Genomic DNA, 18,856 nt, shown 5'->3' on the forward strand with positions numbered 1-18,856 from the left:
TAAAAGAGATGGAGAGGTCAGGTCAGGTATGTACGACACCCTCATCTCTAGACGTTACTTGCAGAAGCTATGCTGGGAGCTGCTGCTGCCCATACGCTTCCTCTGCACACCGAAGAGGTTCCAAATATGACTGCATTTCTCTGATACAATCTGCCCACCCTTATTTGTTCCATGAAAATAAGACAGGCAACTTTGCCTTATTTTTCTCTATAGAGGATGTTTCCTAGAAGACCTGTCCCACATCGTGACCTGTAGGAAGGCAGTACAGTCTTGATGAGAAAATATAAGATTGTGAACAGCTTTGAAACCTGGGTGCTAAGTTAGGTTTCATCACCCACTACCAAACAGAAATTTGACATTGGGTTTTACGTGATAGCAGGGACTGAATGAGAGCAGCTGCAGGGCCACCAGCTGCAAGTGAAACTTCGTCATGCTTAGAGAGTCTGACTTTATTCATATCTGTTTTTGCCTGTTTTACAGAGGAAGAATAACTGTACTTGTGAAGCAGAATTTAATACTGAGCATACCGAATGTTTCTTAGAGAGTAATGGAGAATTCTAATTGAGTTATTGCCAGCAAAGATGTAATGCAGTGTTTGTAGAATTGATGAGTAAGCAAAAAGATGCATTATCTGCAAAAACTAGTTTGTCCAGCTCTAGTTGATATCCAGAAACTACTCACTTTATGTTTCACAACAATCAGCAATCCACTTATATCCCAAGTACAGTAGGAATGTCTGAGAGATGTAGAATTAAAATCATCTTTTATTATCTTGGATGACAGCAATAGGAGGTGAGGGAAAGGCATGGGGCTGTGTCAGGAGGTCAGGTGGGGAAAGGCTGTGCCCCACAGGGTGGTGGGCATGGAACAGCTTGCCCAGGGCAGTGGGCACGGCCCTGAGCTGCCAGTCAGGGAGCACTGAGACACCTAACGGTAATCCACACAACCAATTGACCTTTCAGATCTGTTCTGACCTAAGTAACTTCCTTTGCTAGGTCTCCAGCAAGTATCTCAGCATTGTGATCCTTCCTTTCCTTTATGATACACTGTGTAACAAAACAGTGAGTTCATATGCTTCAATTTATGGTGTGGGAACACTCAGTATATCTGATGGGCTGCTCTGACAATGTGGAAATAGCATTTCTTGGTGTCTTCACCTCGTCCCCGTAATCCCTTCAGTATTTTGTCACAGGATAAGTTAGATTGGAAAGGATCTGTGAGGGTCATGTAGGTCACCTTCAAAGTTAGATCGGGTTGCAGAAGGGTTTATTTCAGAGTGTATCGGAACAACGATGCACCAAGGACATTCATTGAGAGAAGATGCACAAAGATACAGTAATTTGAAAGGGTAAGTGAATTAGGCAAGGCAAAAGGATTACTAATGTTGTGTCAGACCCTGCTGATCCCCGTCCCCTGCATCAATGGCGCTGGACTCCAATATTGTTTGATGTAAATACACTTGTTTTTTCTCACATGAAAAGCATCGGAGAGATTTCTAAAGTCATCAGGTTGAATATCCCATTTGCAGCCATTTCAATCAGTTCAGAAGTCTGAAGTCCGCCTCTTTGGTTTCTTCCAAATTCACTGCCATTGTTCACCGAAGTTTTACATGTAGGCTATGAAAATCCTGAGGCTGGGGCACCTTACATACGTGTCTTCAGAGATTAATCAGCAACCCCCTGGCTGACTGGGGCTGTTCTGAGCAACGCCTGCTGCTGATTTTCTTAGTAATGGGAAGTTTGATTTTCAGCAAAGGTACAGATATTCAGCGCTCTCCTTTTTACCTCAGAGCATTTGAGCTCTGAGATGCACGTGAAAATAGAAAACTACCATTTGCTAATTAACATCACGACACAGTTTCACAGTTTTCCAAGAAACACTCTTCTATTACATTCAGAATTGTGCAAACTCCCTTTGAAAAGACAAACATTTCATGGGAAGATGTCAGAGGACTCATTAAATAATACAAGAATTAAATAAGTCATAAATACAGTAGCTCGAGGAAACGCCATTTGGGCACAATGCTTCTTCCCAAAAGCATGTAAGAATGAAGTATAACATGCAGAAATATCTAACACAATTTCAAAATATTAACAAATATTTTAGTAGTCAGGGCTAATATTAGTTCAATTCAGAAATGGGGGTATTAACGCCAATTTAAAAATATTACTGAAATACAACATTGCAGATAAAGCAGAATGGAACTATGGAACACTTCAGAAACTGAAATAAACATGCCATCGGTTCACTACTTTTGTGATGTTCTATTTTGGTCACATAGAAATATGAAGAAGGTTTTTAGGTAAGTCTTGCCAGGTGGTAGAGTTAGATGCTTCTTATTTTGTGATCTGTAGTTTGAAGGCACGGGATATTGCCAACAGTACTTTATACACAACAAAAACGGAGGCGGAAACAACGAAATCTGCCCAGCACAGTCTCAGTGTGTGCTGCCAGTGTGTCCGAAGGACTTCCCATCCACGAGGAGAAGGGACTGTGTTCTCCATGCTGCCACCCTTCCTTGCCAGAAAGGTTATACTCTTGTATAGATCCTGCACACTAAAATCCAGATCGATACAGAGAGGGAAGCGTTATCGTAGTCAGAAACGAAACACAGGTTCAACAGATCTTTGGAGGAGGCATAAAAACAGTCCGTGATTCCATCTGAAAATGTCTACGTTTTCTAAACATTTCAGCACATTCCGGAGCCAACAACAAAACAAGGAAGATCTACCAACTGTAAAATATCAAGCAGTAGAAGGGTACTTTTAAGCATTTCAAGACTGTTCAGTGCTGTTTCGTGATGAATACTGTAGAAGTGCTGTTTGTACACGTTACCAGGATGCTGTTTTGCCCTTTACTCAGTACGTGCAAGGTAGATTAAACTGCATACTGAAGCATTAGGAACATTTTCAAGGCTCATGAAAGACTTCCTCATTTTTTATATTTTCCACTGGTTAACCACAAACTTTAACAACAGGATACATGCATGAGAATCTGAACGTGTACCTCCTGAAGAGCTGGTGATGTCAACCAGAAGAATGGGCCTCGCACTGTTCTCCCAGGTTGGGTGTTTCTTTTTGTTCAGCTCAGAAGGAGAAACTGATTCTCGGCTTGTAAGAGAAGAGCTGGTCCAAAAAATAAGCGTTTAAAACTTCAGTTTGAGTCAAAGTAAATTTCACAGCTTAATCCACGTGTTCTTCGCAAAGCAAGGTTTTCACTGATGGCACGGATGGGCAAACCTCATCAAAGGAGAGAAACAGAAGTAAGAAGTTTCATTCCCATAGAGTTCTCAAGGAGTTGCTGGCCCACGTACTGCAAAAAAAAAAACAAACCAAACCAAAAAAAAAACCAACCACCAACCCTTCCTTTGGACATCAGCATGTAAATATTTGTGTGCTGCACTGTGCAGTCTGCAACTCACACTGAGAACTTCTTTGCTGTCAGCAGCCAGCTGCAGCCTCAGACTGCTAGCTACCACCTTCTGGGTCTTTGCTATTATGACTGCATACGGTCTCCTACACCTGTGATGAACTCGATATCTCTTTGTTTTCTTCCTCTAACACTCCTTCCTGTGATTCTTTTTGCATTTTCAATTTGCTACTGTCAGTCTTGTGATTAATGGATGAGTTGAGCCTGGATGAGTTTGATTTCCACCTTCTCAGACCTCTATAGAAATCTTTCCTGACATTTTCACTAGTCAGCACATAGATGATTGGATCAGCAATGCCATTTGCAGTTGATAAACACAGAAACGCTGTAAAAACTGAATATATACTTCTTTCAAATGGACACGAGCAATCCTGATGAAACATAAAGTATATGGCTCTTATTAAGAGTACCACATGGTAGGGAGCAAAGCACATCAGGAAAATGACAATGATGGCAATTGCCAGATACTTCACTTTGGCTTTTTGGTGAGAAGTCACACTGTCACTTGTTTTGGTTCTTTGGAAAATTTTGTAGTTGGTGAAAATGAGAACTGTGAAAGGTATGACAAATCCAAATAGGAATCTGGCAAAGCTGAAAGAAGCCAGTGTTTTGTCAAGGGGTAAGGTCTCAAAGCAGTTACTGTTATGTATACTATTCATGTGAAATACTGGACTGTGGATTACTGCAACTGCAGCAACAAGAAAACATACTATTATGATTGCCTTTTTGCGTCCTCTTCTCCCTCTTGATTCCAGAGCGTACACCAGTGCCACATAACGATCCAGAGAAATACAGCATAAAAGCAGAATGCTGATGTATATGTTGCAGAAAAATACGAATCCTGTTAATTTGCAAACCTGTTCACCCATAGTCCATTGGTGATTCTGTTGTGCGTAGATAATCCAGAGGGGCAAGGTACTTAAATACATCAGATCACACAATGATAAGCTGAAAATGTAGATGGCAATTGCATTATTCCTTCGGATTTGTACAAGTGCAAGCATGGAAGTTAAGCAATTTGCTGGAAGACCAATGGCAAAAACAATGCTGTAAACAACAATTACAAGTATCTTGGTGTCTTCGTAGGGAATGTTCGAGCAAATAGTGGAATTATTATCCTTTCCAATTGTGGCACAGACATTATGATCTCCCATGATTATTTTTTTCTCCCAGCTGGTGTTTTCTGTGAATCAGAAGACAAGATGGAAAGTTAGTATTTGCATCAATTCAAAGTGTGTCAGTAAAGGCTGTAGTCCCATAGACGTGAGGACGTGGTAGGGGGACAAGTGGGATGCTTGTCTTAAACCACCTAAGACAGGGGAGTTTTCCAAGACCTGCTGGTGTCCTCTAGTATCCCCAGGGAGCCAGGTTTCAGTTAGTTCCAGGAAAAAGGACCTTTATTCACAAGGAGATTGACTATAGCATGCCTATCCACTAAGATGGGGTAGTGGGGACCGACCCTAAACCAGGCTGCCTAATAAATAGGACGGAGCTGCTGATCAATTACTAAAATCACTTTGCAGAGGAAATTAAGGGCGTTAGTGTTCTTTCTTTTTTTTTTTTTTTTTTTTTTTCCCCCAAACTCAATAGTAAAAAATGCAGACTATATAGATTTCAGAGATGGGCTTGTAGAAGCACTTACCATTTCTGATCAGATGGGGGAACATCTGAAGTGGGTGGAGGCAGTTTTGTGTCAGAGACTACCCAGTACACAGGAAACAGAGTCTGGCCACTGGTGTGTACTCACATATGATTCACACCTCTCTCCTCTTGAATAGCTGCAGATGAAGAACACAAACTTGTAGTGCTATATAACACCATTGTAATTCAACAGAACTGACTACCACATCTTTTTGATAGCTCTGGGAGAAAGAGAACAGGAAATAAGGGTAGTTAAGGGAAGTAAACGAGAGAAGAACGTATACACTTCTAAGAAGTGGGGACAAAGAAAATTAATGTTTCTTGAGCAGGAATGGCTACTAAAAACATTGCCTTTCCAAGGCAACCATGCACGAGAGCAGACCTGGCATTTGGTTAATGTAGAGCTAGGAGAACCATTTCTTGCAAAGTCATGTGATGATTTACACACAAAAATGTCCTACCAATTGAAGAAAGGAACACGGAGTATGCCATAATGGTACTGAGTTGTCTTAGAAACTGTACTTTGTTGTATTTTTGAGTTGAAAGTTTCCATTGCATAATATACTTCATAAAAAGAGATCTTGCCTGGGCTGATCCTTTGGACATTCACTAATGGGGTGAACACCTACTCCAATCAGGTAACTGCCAAGAGGAGATGTGTTGATAGAAGTTGAGTCCTATCACCTATCACACATGGGCATGTGCCTCTCTGATCCACTCTGCATGAGCCATTTTTCAACCTGTGTTCGTACAGGGGAGAAGGTACCTTTTGTCAGCCTATGAACATTTATGTGTTGTTTGCTTGGTCCAACCTCAAGCTGACCTAGGAGAAGCAGTCTGTTCCCAGGGCAGTGAGGACCTAGATTGTCTCATGCATCTCTGGCAGAGTGAACAAGCTGGTGGGGCCTTTCTCTCCCCTCCCTGGGACTGCATAAGCTGCTCTACTGTGAATGCCTAACAGAATGCCTACCGTTCAAGTCTGAGGGGCATTCAGGTTCCCTGACTCAATTTAGTTACTGTAGGATGAGTACAGTATGAGAAAACCAACACAGGATGCAGTAGGCTGTGCAGTCCTCACAGCTGTAAAGTGCTAGCCACAGCCGTAAGCACCAGGAGAGATTCTGGCCCATCACAAGAGGTGTTTGTTTGCTACAAGTACCCAAACACAGTCAGAGCCCACTCAAAGACAGCAGCTTCTGACTGAAGACTCATTTCCAATCCTGGCAAGTAGGCAGATGGGGCAGAGGCAGTGGTAGCTGCCATTCCCAGTACTGGTGGCAGAGAAAACTGTTTCTCAGGGTGGCACTTGGAATAAGGGCTCTGTATACAGACAAACTGAGAAAGCACTGCTGGTGTGGAAGAAGTATACTGGAGTGTGTGACCATGCTCTGTGACTACCTTCCACTTCCTCCTATGGCAAACCACGCTCCGTTTGCTTGCTGACATGTTGATGAGGTTAGTAAGCGGTTGCCTCACTAGTCAGGCCAAAGTATCCTGTTCCTGCCAAGTGATGGAGGGCCACATCTCTCCTTGTCTGAGAGGTAGGTCATCTGGTACCCGATGGATATGTTCAGGTCCTCTCAAGGAGGATGTGAAGTTTCCTTTAGCTTCAAATGCCTCAGCTTAAGGATGACTGAAGAAGAGGATCCTCACTGCTGTGTGTGGGAAAGATGGCATGGTACTCAGCAGGGCTGTTGCAAAGTTTTTATTTCCTTTTTTTTTGCTAGCAGTGAAAGTGTCCTCATAGCTAGTATCATAGCTAGTATCAATATAGAAAATTGGTAGTTGTAAGAGATGGTAGTGACATTAGGATTTTCTGCCTCTATCACCCTTGGTCACTGAGGCTACAAACCTTATCCAGGCCACAAACCAAACGATTGCAGAGAGGGATAAAAATGGTGTTTTGACTTCTGAGTCAGCAGAGACTCTGTGCCAGATCTCACCTGGCATGTGACATAGGAGAGCTTGTCCTCTGCTTGTGTCCAAGCAATATGAGACCTCCAGGAACCCACATAACACAAAGGTTCCTTGGAGACCTCCCTTTCCAAGGTGAAGCGCAGTAGATGAATGAAACTGGTTTGTAATGGAAATAGCAACAGTCAAGTTGGGAACGTGGCACTGTTGCACGCTGCCTCAGCTACAGACCAACAGTCTACCCTAAGAGTGTTGCACACAAAACCTTTCAGAGAGGTTGAAAGTGTGTTCTCCTCCCCTCCCTCAGGCTTCACATGTGTTTCTTGGCCCTCTGCTTGTGTTCAAGCACTCTCCTTCTCACACGTCCTACACCTTTCACTGCTGGTTGTGCAAAGGCCTGCTTCCCCCAGAGGCACCTGCCTTACCAGTGAGCAGTGGCAATGGTGCAGAACAGAAAGTGGCAGGCTTAGTCCATAGACACATGGTTCCCAAAGGAGACTTACTCTGTAGACACGATTCCTATTGTTTCTTTCTCTTGCCTCCTTCCTTAGCCTCCTCTCTTCCTACTTTGCTCCTTCCTTTCTTCAGGTCCAGCACTCCAGGGTTCTTGGGTCTCTGGCCTCCTCCTGCATCCCTCATATGTATAGACATACACACATATATATGTATGTATGCCAGAGGAGGTGCAGGTTGGATATTAGGAAAAATTTCTTCTCAGAAAGAGTGGTTGTGCACAGCTGCCCAGGGAGGTGGTGGAGTCACCATCCCTGGAGGTGCTCAAGAACCATGGAGATCATAGAATCACAGAATGGCTTGGGGTTGGAAGGGACCCCTAAGATCATCAAGTTGCAAAATCCCTGCCACAGGCAGGGCCACCAATCTCCAGATCTGGTACTAGCCCAGGTGGTAGTGAGGGACATGGCTTAGTGGGCAGTATTGGTGATTGGTGGATGCTTGGGCTAGATGATCTTAGAGGTCTTTTCCAACCTTAATGATTCTATGATTCTGTGAAAATTATCATTACTGTCATTATATACATACATATATAAGATTATCAGGACTGTTATTTCACTCTTCCTGTTCCATCTTAGTAAACAGACTGTATCTCAACCCACCAGTTTTACTTCTCTTTTTTTTCCTCTGATTCTCTCCTCCATCCCATGGGTGGGGGGCATGAGGAAAAAGCTCTGTGGCATTCAGCTGTATGCCAGGTTAAACCACAGCTCTGTTGCTTCTTCTCTGCATGGCAGTCTTCCTCAGAAAGGCCTGTGTGTGCTGCTGGGGGCAGGAAGAGACATGAAGCCTGGTACCAACACCTCCCTTTCACAACAGCCAGGCGGTGATGGGAGTCAAGGCTCTGCCTCCAGACCACAGCTCCTTCCTGTGTCTGGTACCTGCAAGTGAGACTCAGAAAGGAGTTCTGTGCGACTTTTTAAAGTTGTCTGCATCAGACATGCTTTTCCTTTCTTGGTTTCTCAGCATATTGGGTTGAGGAGACTGACATTCTTAACAGACAGCTGCCAGCCACCAGGTCTTGACAGACAAAGAGCACAAACTTATGCTTACAGAGAAAGAGCATGTGCTTGGTGTTTCTGGTCAAGGCCTGGGCTGTCAATGATGGAGGGGAAGGCGGCCATTTGCTCCCCTCCCTCCCTTCCTCCTGACTCTCAGCCCCACCTGGAGCAGCCTTCCAGCCCTGACTGAGGCATCCAGCTCAGTCTTGAGTCTAGCAATGCTGCTCAGCTCCCTGGGCCTGGGGAGGGGCTTCCTTCTCAAACTAAAGATCAGAAAGCAGCACTTAGCAGGCAGTTAATGAATATTCTCCCTGCAGTGTTGACTCTTATCTGCCCTGTATCTTTCAGCTTTGCTGATCCTGTCCAGAGTAGTTGTCCTCACCTTTCTGCAACAGCAGTGATTCTGCTGGGGCTCACCATCCACCAAAATGTGCTACACTGGATCATGGGTGTGTTTTGCTTCAACAGCTCAACATATATTTAGCAGCACGCTGGGGCTTCTTACTCTCAGAGACTCACTGAGCAAGACTCAAACCGCAGTCAGCACATGTTTCTCACCTTCCTTTAAGATTTGTAAAACATCTTATCTTCCTGGCTTGTTGAAAGAACAGAGACAACATCTCTGACTTGCAAAGTGTCTGAGCACAAATCACAGTAAAATATGATAATGCACTACGGAAGACTTGCTATGCTCCTGCCCTTTATTTGCCCTCTTTCTTGGGTGTCTGCTCTTGGCCTAGGTTATATGTTACATATAGGTTGTATATATGTTAGAGCAGGTAGATCTCTGGTAGAGTTTCACACCTGCTAAACAAATGGATCATTACATTTCTTACTCCAAAAACGTAGTGCCTACCTGCCTTAATGTATTGAGATCTTACATAGAGAAAATCCTAGAAGGCAGATGGAGATGCTCAAGTAAAAAGGGGTGTGGACAAATAAGGCAAATTGGATGTGAACTCCCACTTTCTTGAGGTGTGGTGAGAAAGTAGCACAAGTATCTTGCTGCATGCCCACCCAATGGGACAATGAAACCATATTAGAAGTTGCCTACTCTTCCCTCACTCTGTCTTTGATCCATTGCACCTTGCGTTCCTCCTGGATGGCAGCCCAGGTATACCAGAGGGAATAGAAAGGGAAGGTTCTCAAGCCTTCCTAAGCAGGGGCAGATTTGAGTTCAAACACCAGACTGATGAAATTCAGTTTAGGAATCAGATCTCCCATCTTGTGGGCAGGGATGACAGTGCTGTTGTGCAGGAGATGGACACCTGTGTGGTGGTGGTCTGTCCTCTTCCCTGCCAAGCATGAGGGAGCATTAAACTCTCCTACAGAGATGCCCGACACAGCTCATGGGAGATGAGGACATGAATCTGGGATGCCATGAGAATGTGGTTTCACATCACAGCCACACTAGAGTAGCAGCTTGGCTCTCATTGCTTTATTCTCTGCCTTGACCCTGACCAGTACATCGCCTGACCCTGCAGTGAATGCGTGCATAGTGGTAAGCTAGCAGAAAATGTGTCCCCTTTCTTATCTGGGTCAACTGCCCACTGGTTTACCTTTCTGAATTGGTTGACAAAAGTCACAGCAGCAGCAAGGCTGGTGTGAGGGGATTGGTAGTTGCAAGTGGCCAGGAGCAGACAGAGACAGAGGAGGTGTGCAGAGAGCAGCCTAACCTGGATGTGAACTGCACCCTCCACCAACCACCAGAGATGCTCCTGGTCTCTGCAGTTGTCTTACTGCTTTAGCAGATTTAAAGACCCTCGCTGGAATCTGGCCCTGTATGAAACATAAAGGGATCCTGGGAGGTGTGGAGACTTGGCCAGCTTCACTGAAGGCTGCTGCTGAACATCCAGGCTAGTTTTGTCAATATCTGATCTTCCCTCAAGAGTCTGAACTGTTTTTGCTAACGCTGAGGTGTAAAGAGGGAAGTGAAAACAAGGGAGAAAGCAAAAAGCTTTGTTTTGCAGTTGTCTGATGCCTATTAGCTATTCACATAAAACTTCTGATTCCCAACAGAGAAGTTGGAGTGATAAAAATAACCACTGTTAGGAAAAGAGAAAATTCCAGATAGAAGAGAAGGAAGTAGAAAAAAGCACAACAGTTGAGTAAAGCGGTGGTGGAAAGGCTCTGGATTCATCCACCTTAGATACAGAAAGAGAAAAAAAGAGACAGTGAAATCTGCAACGAGTACAGGTACCTCAGCTGAGCACGATATTTATCTATTTTTCCTTTTCTAATCATTTTCTAATCATCCTTCTATGCCAAGGATTATTGTCAGAGCTGAGAATTGTGAAAGGCTTATGTGGACATTAAGGACAAGGTAAGATCTCTGTTAACTAATGCTGGTTAAAATAAGCTATCGGGCATTTGTAGACTACTGCCACTGAAAACAGCCTCAGAGAGGAAGCAGCAGGACTTTGGGATTAGTTACATAGTCTCAGTATATTATTTCATACTGCAGATACAAACAGTCTTGAAAAAAAATAGAAGATATTTGTAAGAGAGAAGATGTTCATCATCTGCTATTCAAAAGGAGCAACTGTTTCTAGTGAGAGGAAGGTGTTTGATTTATCTCGTGATACACTGTTCTTAGATGTGAACTCTCAGCAACTACATATACTCACATATCTACTTCCTTACATGTACTATTTTGCCAAAATAAGCTGCTGTGAGGACAATGAAGTGAAGCAGTCACATAATTCAGGTGGATGAATGACCTGGCTTGGAACTGTGATCCTTCCATAAACAGGGCATCCTGGGTTTGTGTTACACTGCCTGGTGAGGGACTGTAGATGAAAAAACCATGCCAGGCAGACAGACATGCAAATGAAAGCACCACCTACAGGGTTTAAAACCACTTCATTCAAGGCAGTAGGTAAAACCATGTGCACTTCATACGATGTGATGGGTGACTGGGTCAACAGGGGAAGCTGAAAAGCAGATCTTCGATTCCCCCATACCGGCCGAGTTTTCTTCCCAGTCTTAAGATTCTGAGGTCATGAGTCATGATTTTGGGAACTTTGTAACCAGTGACTAAGAAAAGTCCTCCTTGAGAGCATCAGAGAATGGCTGTTGCAGGGCAGATTTACTCTACAACACCTATCAGATTGACTAGAAAATGTATCACAGTCAGAGGAATTGATTCAGTCTGGAAAGCCACCAAAACCCCCAGAAATGCTGTTATAAATTTGAGGCTAAACTACAGAGCCAGTCAGGTCAAAAGGTTGAAGGAAAGTTCAAGGATGTGGAGCAGATGTAGTGAAAGTGAACACAACTTGAGAACAACCCCAAGACTGCAAGTTTTGTGCTTCTGATTCACACCTTCTTCTTCCCTCGACAAGAAACCAGCAGGCATTTGTGCCTGATGTCTCCATGAAGCTAGCACAGCTCTAACTCATAGCCTTGGAAGCAGAGGCTGTTCAAATAAGGCTTCCCTGACTTGAGTGGCTCATGTAAAAAAAAAAAAATCCTTGCTCCTTCATGCTGAAATTATCAAGTCTTGGAAGAGTTGAGAGGGGATTCCCATGTGCAGCTTATATGGAACCCCCTGGGGTGCTCCTGGATGCTCAGAACAGCCAAGTGCCTCCAAATTTGACGTTGAGGTCTTATACAATGATGAATACTGCTGTGGGTTCTGGAAAAAAACAGGCTGGTATGTCCAGGAGTTGGCACTGGTGCCATGGTGGACATGTGAGGCCATTGTGAACGCTGCAGGCTGCCTTCAACCACCATGCCTAAACTTCCTACTGTGCTGCTCTGCCTTGAGGTCTAGTTGGTTCATGAGATCCATTTTCCAAGCCTCAGCACAATAATCTTTGCTCTCTCCTCCTAACTCTTCCGTGATCTCTTCTTTGCTTACTTACTGGGCCTCTTTCCCATTTCTTGGGTGGGTATCCAAGAGATGATGCAAGAATGATGACAACAAGTATCCCGCTGCACTGTCACCTTATCTTAGGATTTCGGTGCTTATGGGCACCTTCCTCCTTTTTCTGAGCATCAGTTATCTAGGCCTGCATGCAGGATACTCCTGCAAAACCTCCAACACCTCCACTGCCATGCCTATGGCTTGTGGTAGCCTGTATCTGGCACCTATCTTGTGTGCTGCTGGCTTCTCACCACTGAGCCCTGGCCAGGCTCTGTCCTCCACCACAGATCAGATCACATCCTGCCAACCTGTCATCACCTGGGCCTGTTTTTCTTTATATATGGTCTGTGCATTGCCATGGTTTGCTCCTGCCTTTCACCAACTTGCTTTTGCTTTCCACACCTCTGTTCCAAGTCAATCAGTGATTTGCAATCCACTGCTGACCCAGGAGATCGGCAGTTTTAACTTGTACCTCCTTTGTCATTCAGGCTCCCAGGGAAGCCAGAGGATGCCGACTGGCCACTGCCGCCAGGCAGTGATACGTGCAGAGAATATTTATTCATAACCAAAGACATTTCCTGCTCAAACTCATAAATGCATAGGCTGCTCCCTTTCCTGCACTGACATCTCCATTGTTATAAGCTGTCCCTGCATCCCAAAAGTATGTCTGTCCCTTTCATCCCTCTGAAGTTCTCCAGTCTGAGCATAGCATGGTAGTGCTGAAAAGAATGAGTAGGTAGTATGACTGATCTCCACCAGTAGTAGAAGAACATATAGACAGTGTTCAGCTTACAACCTCATGATACTGTGGGGAATTTATTGATCTTGGCACTGACCTTGTGGGTCTGCACAGGAATCACTGTGATGTAGGAACTGCACTGGTGCTGGTAAAAGAGGCTAAAGGGGAAAACAAGAGCAAAAAGATGCCCAGAATAATTTTGTGACCTATCAGATTTGGGCTCATTGACAAATTGCTTGACTCTGAGAATTCTAGGCTAGATTCTGCTCAGAAGTTTTTTACTTTGGCTGAAGTGAATGTGTCTCAGCAGGTGGAATTTGCAAAGCTTCATGAAAACCACAGTGCTTTCTATTCTTGAAACAATGCTATTTTTAACAGAAAACTTAAAAATGGTACTCAGAGCTCAGACACCAATATTTCCTCCTTTTCCATTTACCCTGAAACTCATTTTCTTTGTTCCTTCTTGTTCTATGGTTCACTCTCAACTAATTGGAGAACTACTGATTTCCTTTTCTTGCCAAATGGGTCATCTCCTGTAGATCTAGCTCACGGTGGCAGTTTTCCCTTTAAGACTTCAGTTAAACCACCAAAACTGTCACGCTCAAAAATTCCTCACCACATCTGTATGCATCTCTGATATGTTTGTGAGCTCATTCTTCTCTCTGCTAAATCTTCTATTGTGTTTTGTCCATATCCTCAGCTGCCACCTCTTCCAACCCTTTGTACACCTTGTTAATGGCTAAACCCTTGAGCATCTCATCTAAAGGCTGGGACACTTAGAGTTTACACTGGAATGCATGTGAAAACACCAGCTAGTAAATATTCCTCACAGTGTCCTTTTTTATGGGTAGGGAAGCCATGCATTTTTTTTCCAATAGACCATGTTCTGAATTTCCCACTTCTCTTCATCCTCTTTGCTCCAATAAGACCCTACTTGCCTATGCAATAATATAACCCACTTTACTTTCTACATATGAGACTCAATACCGAACCCTGTGTGCTTATGGACTTCAGGTCCACAGTGTGATATTTGGTTCCTGGAGAATATTTTTGTCATATGCTCTGCTCCACCAAAAGCATCAACAAGGGCTGAGCCTTAGATGTGTCTGATAGCACATATCTGCACTGAATACCCTGCTATAAAAATAGCCTTAATTCATGGAGATGGATCAAACCTGGTATGCTTAACAGAAGGCATCTGTAAAGGTGATGGAATTTCTGCCAGAATGATGGGATCCTTGACTACTTCCTCCTCCAGTGCTTTGATATATTTCCAGCACAGGAGACATTGTTAAGAAAAATAGTGTCCCTCATGTACACCATCTCCAAAGTTGCTTTAAAGCAGTGATTTTTCACATATGAGGCACACTCACGGAGCAGGCAGTAATGTGTGACAGAGGGACATGAGGAGGTGTCCCATCTGCTAAACCCAACCACAGGAACCCTAGAGACAGGGGCAATGTGGAGATATTCAGATGCTTTTGGATAAGCCACCAACTCTGCCCAGAGAAGGAAAAGGACTTAAGTCAGGTGGAAATGGAACAACACGTATTAGTTTCAGCATACAACTGCTCACTGCTTTAGCTAACGACACCCCATAACACACGGAAAAAACAAAGAGTATCAAGAGAAGGCAAACAAAACTGGAGCTTGTCTGAGCTCAGGCTGCAGTCATGAACAGCGGCCACAGAAATTTGTTCTCATGTTGCTGCAGCTGTCACTCCGGTGCTGTTGCATTGGCACCACAACTGCTAACATGATCCCCACAACTCATGGCTGAGTTTTGCCATGGCAGCCAGAGAGAGCTGAAACTTTGCCTTTGACAGCAACGCAACCTGTGTGCTCGTGATGAGGCTCTAAATTCAGTGTCCCCCTAAGAGGCATGGAAAATGCAGAACCTGAAAGAGTCATCTCCAGTTTCAGGCAAAAACCTCTACAGAAGAGGTGCTCAGTTCATACTCTATTTGTTTAAATGCAGCGTCATTTGCACAGACTATGGACAAGCCCTCAGAAGAAAACAAGCTTTGCCTATTAGCTGTGAAAGAGCAGAATGAGAGTCTTTTTATCTTCAAATGAAGTTACTGGAAGCTGAGGAACTGCTTGTATGGATATGGTGTCTGATTTTAATAGGATCACAGGAAAAACAGGTTAAACTAAGCCCACATGCACACTGGTCTTTGGCAGTGTATCAAGCTTTACATCAAAATTTCCATGGGAGCCAGTATCCATAACCTGTGGTGTTTTCTCTTGCAACACAGAGGAAAAGAACACCTGCAGAGAGTTAACAGAGAAATGAAAAGCAACCAAGGAGACCCTATGAGAAACTAAATCTGGGAAACAAAGTTCAGTTTGATCTAGTCAATAGGACAGCCTGGCTCTGGTAGGATGATTACTCTTTACTAAATGCAATTTGGCATAGGAAAGATCCACTCTGACTTCAGAACCTCTCAGAGCAAAACTAGGCTCCCTTCAAGTCATAGAGGGAGGAGGTCAAACCAATTCATCCTGCACATATGCCAATGTGGTGCCAACCGTCACCAACCTGTGACTTAATCACAAGTATTGTGGTCTCCTTAACGCTGCAGCTACAGTAAATGCAACGGCAGAGCAGCTTTCATTTCAAAGCAAGAGAATAACAACTGAGCCTGATCTCAGCATTTTTAATGCCTCCGAAAAACTGGGCAAATCTCAAAATATTTATTGGAAAAAGAATTCTCTCAACTTAGCCTTGATATTCCTGTGTGCCAGTGATCAGCAGAACTGTGCGAATAGGAGATGGAGAGAAGAAAGGAAGTTTGTAAACCCAATCAGTCACTACAGCTCAGCAGGATAAACATGATAATATGCAACGTGATAAAATGCCTGTCTTGCTTTTCCATCTGAGAAAGAATGAGAGGATAGGCTGGGCGTGAATTCTCATCATGGTCTACCAAAAGAGGCCCGGCAATAATGATGGTGCCATTGGCATTTCTAAAGTAATTCAGAAATTATGCCTCATGCACTGCAGTGACCATCAAATCTCAGCAGCCTGGATCCTAGCACAGTATTTCAGTCTTACTTATCACTGATTTCTGATTGGAACTAATTCTTTTTGTATGAAAGGACTGTGTTTTGTTTAGGAAAGGAAATCTGTAAGGATAGCAGGTAGCAAGGACTCCATTAACTGCAGTGAACTCTAACTGGTACAGATCCAACAGCACTTTATCATATCAATCACATGGAGTTTTAAGCTGTGAAACATCAACAAAGTCTACATCCCTGAAACACAAATGCACAGCATGGAGAAGCAGCAACAAAGCAAAGAAAGCAAAACGCTGCTGAGCAGAAGCCTTGTTTCAGTGCCAGCAATCACTTACTTCTTTTCTGTCCCCTGGCTTTCACAGAGAAGATGATAAGGCGCTCTGACCCGTGCTGTGCTCACAGGCTGCTCTGTAGGGACTTCAGGAAGTTGCCTACGACACCGCGTAGTCATAAGAGTTGTGGGCTTATAGAAAGTACACTGCTGACGACTTCATCAGGGTGGAAGTGTCACTTGTAATTAGATGCATGGTTATAGACAGGAGGGTGAGTGGAATCCCCTAGCCTTTAGAGTCTTGGTTCTGTCATTACTTGAGGTTGTTGTAAAGAGGCATCTACAGTGACTGCACTGGGAAGTTCTGCTCCTGAAAATATCCTGAAAGACAAGAGGTAGAAGAAACTACTTATTACTTACTGTAAGCAGAGGAGACTCAGAAAGGGGAAAATACAAATGGTCAGGACAGAAAAATGGGGCGTTGGTGGGAAGTTAGAGGAATAAATAGCATGATGCTTGTGGGTCTGTGTCAGCACAGCCCCCGGACTGAAGGCTGTGATATTTCTACCGACCAGAGCACACAGATTACGTGAGTCTCTACAACACTGCTGCAAATTCAGAGGCTTCAAAAAGTCCTCTGAAGCAGCCTTTTCTCATGGATGTACTCTGTACTGCCTTCAGACACTAAACAGTGTCCACACACAGTGCTGCCCTTCCACCGTGGGCTCTTGCATGTACAAGATCTGCTTTGCATGGCTGCTGCCTTTTACCAGCTAGCAGCTCAGCAACCACAACTTTGCATTTTAGCAGAGAGTCTGTGAGAAGGGCACTGCTTCCTGCCCTGCTATGACAAATGAGGCAGCACAGCCTTCTTTGGAGGTGTTTGGGCTGTTGCTCTTTGTCTCCAGACTCCATTTAACCCATCCTTCTTGTTATGCCATGTAACTTTGGGCTCTGCTGGGAACATGTGCCTGTGGCATGAAGAGCTGCTGGCCAATGAAGGAAGCAGAGACTAGCCTATGCAATCAGGAGAGAAGCTAGGAGAAAAGAAAGCCTTAACCAAGGAAGTAATTTCTTTCAAATTCAGTCATTTGTATGGTGGTGAGAAAATGTAGGCTTAGCTCTTGTAACTGTTAGGCTTCATTTGTGACCAGGAGCATCATCTCTTGGACTTCTGTCCTTGGTGTACACCCAACATGCCATGGACACCATACGGTTGGGCTCTCAGGCTCTGGCAGAGGAACAGGATAACTGCAATTGGCTCTCATTTCTTATACGTATGGTGGAGATAATACCTATCCTCGGTATTACACATACATTCAGTTGTATACGTATGAAAAACGTTATTTAGTTGGATGAGAAGCCCAACAGAAGAGGGTGGTGATATGAGAAAAAAGCCATTCTGTTTCCAGTGATGCTAGAATGGATTATGCCACCTGTGATGCTTACTGACTCCCACTGACACAGATGTGAGGATATCCAAATAAAAACACATATGCACTTGCCAGCAAGATATTATGGTGACACATTGAAAGTTGTGTGGTCCTCCATAGAGAAATGGAAGACAACACCTCTCCGTGGCCTTGAATCTTCCATATGGACCTAAAAAACACTACTACTTTGAGTCACTGCTTCTTCGTGTATGGCCCAAATCAACATCACCCACAGTTATTACCCTAGCAAGTTGAGGTCAGATGTCAAGATTTCACATTCAAGATACTTTCAAAAGCTTTTGATACGATCTTCAGTGACTGGAGATGAGAACAGAGCTAGCACTTCCATGGGTGGCAAAAACAAACCAAACATTTCAAGTAAGTTTAGTCTGTATTCCATACAGATAACACAAGCAGTACAGCAATATAAATTTTGGCCTCAGATGTATTGTACTGCTGTCATATCCAGGAAGAATAAAGATCTGATAAAGAACCATTTATAGCAGAAAGCAGAAACTCTCTGGCCTCTATCTAAATTCAACTGAAGTAAATGGAAACATTTCTTTGCACCTTGGTGAGTTTAGATAGGTTACTTTGAGCTTATTTCTTTCTGTCTTTTAATTGCTGGGTGCTATTAAGACAGGCGCTATGTTTAAGCAAGTTGAACTGCATATCATATCATCTTCCTTCTGGGGTACTGAGGCTCTCCAAAGAGTTAAGGAGAAAAGAGTCCAGCTTTGTGTTAGCTCACTGCTGCGTAGCATAGAACTTTCCTGAGAGTTTTGCAGTACTACATTAGAGAAAATGACTGTGCACCGTTGATCAGAAAACAGAAATAGCAACATGAGGTTGGTGGGGTCCAGTGTCTTTGAAGGACTTTCAGGCTGAGTTATTCACTCCCCATTTTCATTCAGAAACTCCTGAGCAGTTTCTGGTAGAATATTTGACATTTCTCTGTTTCACTGCAGATGAAAATGCGCATGGTTAGTGCTATCTTCCCCTCATCGTGACCAAAATTAACAATAG

General features: G+C 43.8%; 1 protein-coding gene across 1 annotated transcript; it reads right to left on the reverse strand.

Moving 5' to 3' along the window:
• Positions 1-746: 746 nt before the first annotated feature.
• GPR132 (G protein-coupled receptor 132) lies at positions 747-16,536 on the reverse strand. Its single transcript, XM_004936416.5, has 3 exons — positions 16,462-16,536; positions 5,072-5,207; positions 747-4,612 (listed from the first exon to the last, which is right to left on the reverse strand). Exons 2-3 carry the CDS (start codon positions 5,094-5,096, stop codon positions 3,516-3,518), a joined length of 1,122 nt encoding a protein of 373 aa, XP_004936473.1. The 5' UTR covers positions 5,097-5,207; positions 16,462-16,536; the 3' UTR covers positions 747-3,515.
• Positions 16,537-18,856: the final 2,320 nt, after the last annotated feature.

This window comes from Gallus gallus, chromosome 5 (assembly GCF_016699485.2).
Source record: "Gallus gallus isolate bGalGal1 chromosome 5, bGalGal1.mat.broiler.GRCg7b, whole genome shotgun sequence".
Taxonomy (NCBI): domain Eukaryota; kingdom Metazoa; phylum Chordata; class Aves; order Galliformes; family Phasianidae; genus Gallus; species Gallus gallus.

Coding starts and splice junctions, on each gene's coding strand:
- GPR132 (XM_004936416.5), bottom strand. CDS start 5,096: ATGTTCCCCCATCTGATCAGAAATG. Junction 4,613..5,071: donor CCCCCATCTGATCAGAAATG/GTAAGTGCTTCT, acceptor TCTGATTCACAG/AAAACACCAGCTGGGAGAAA.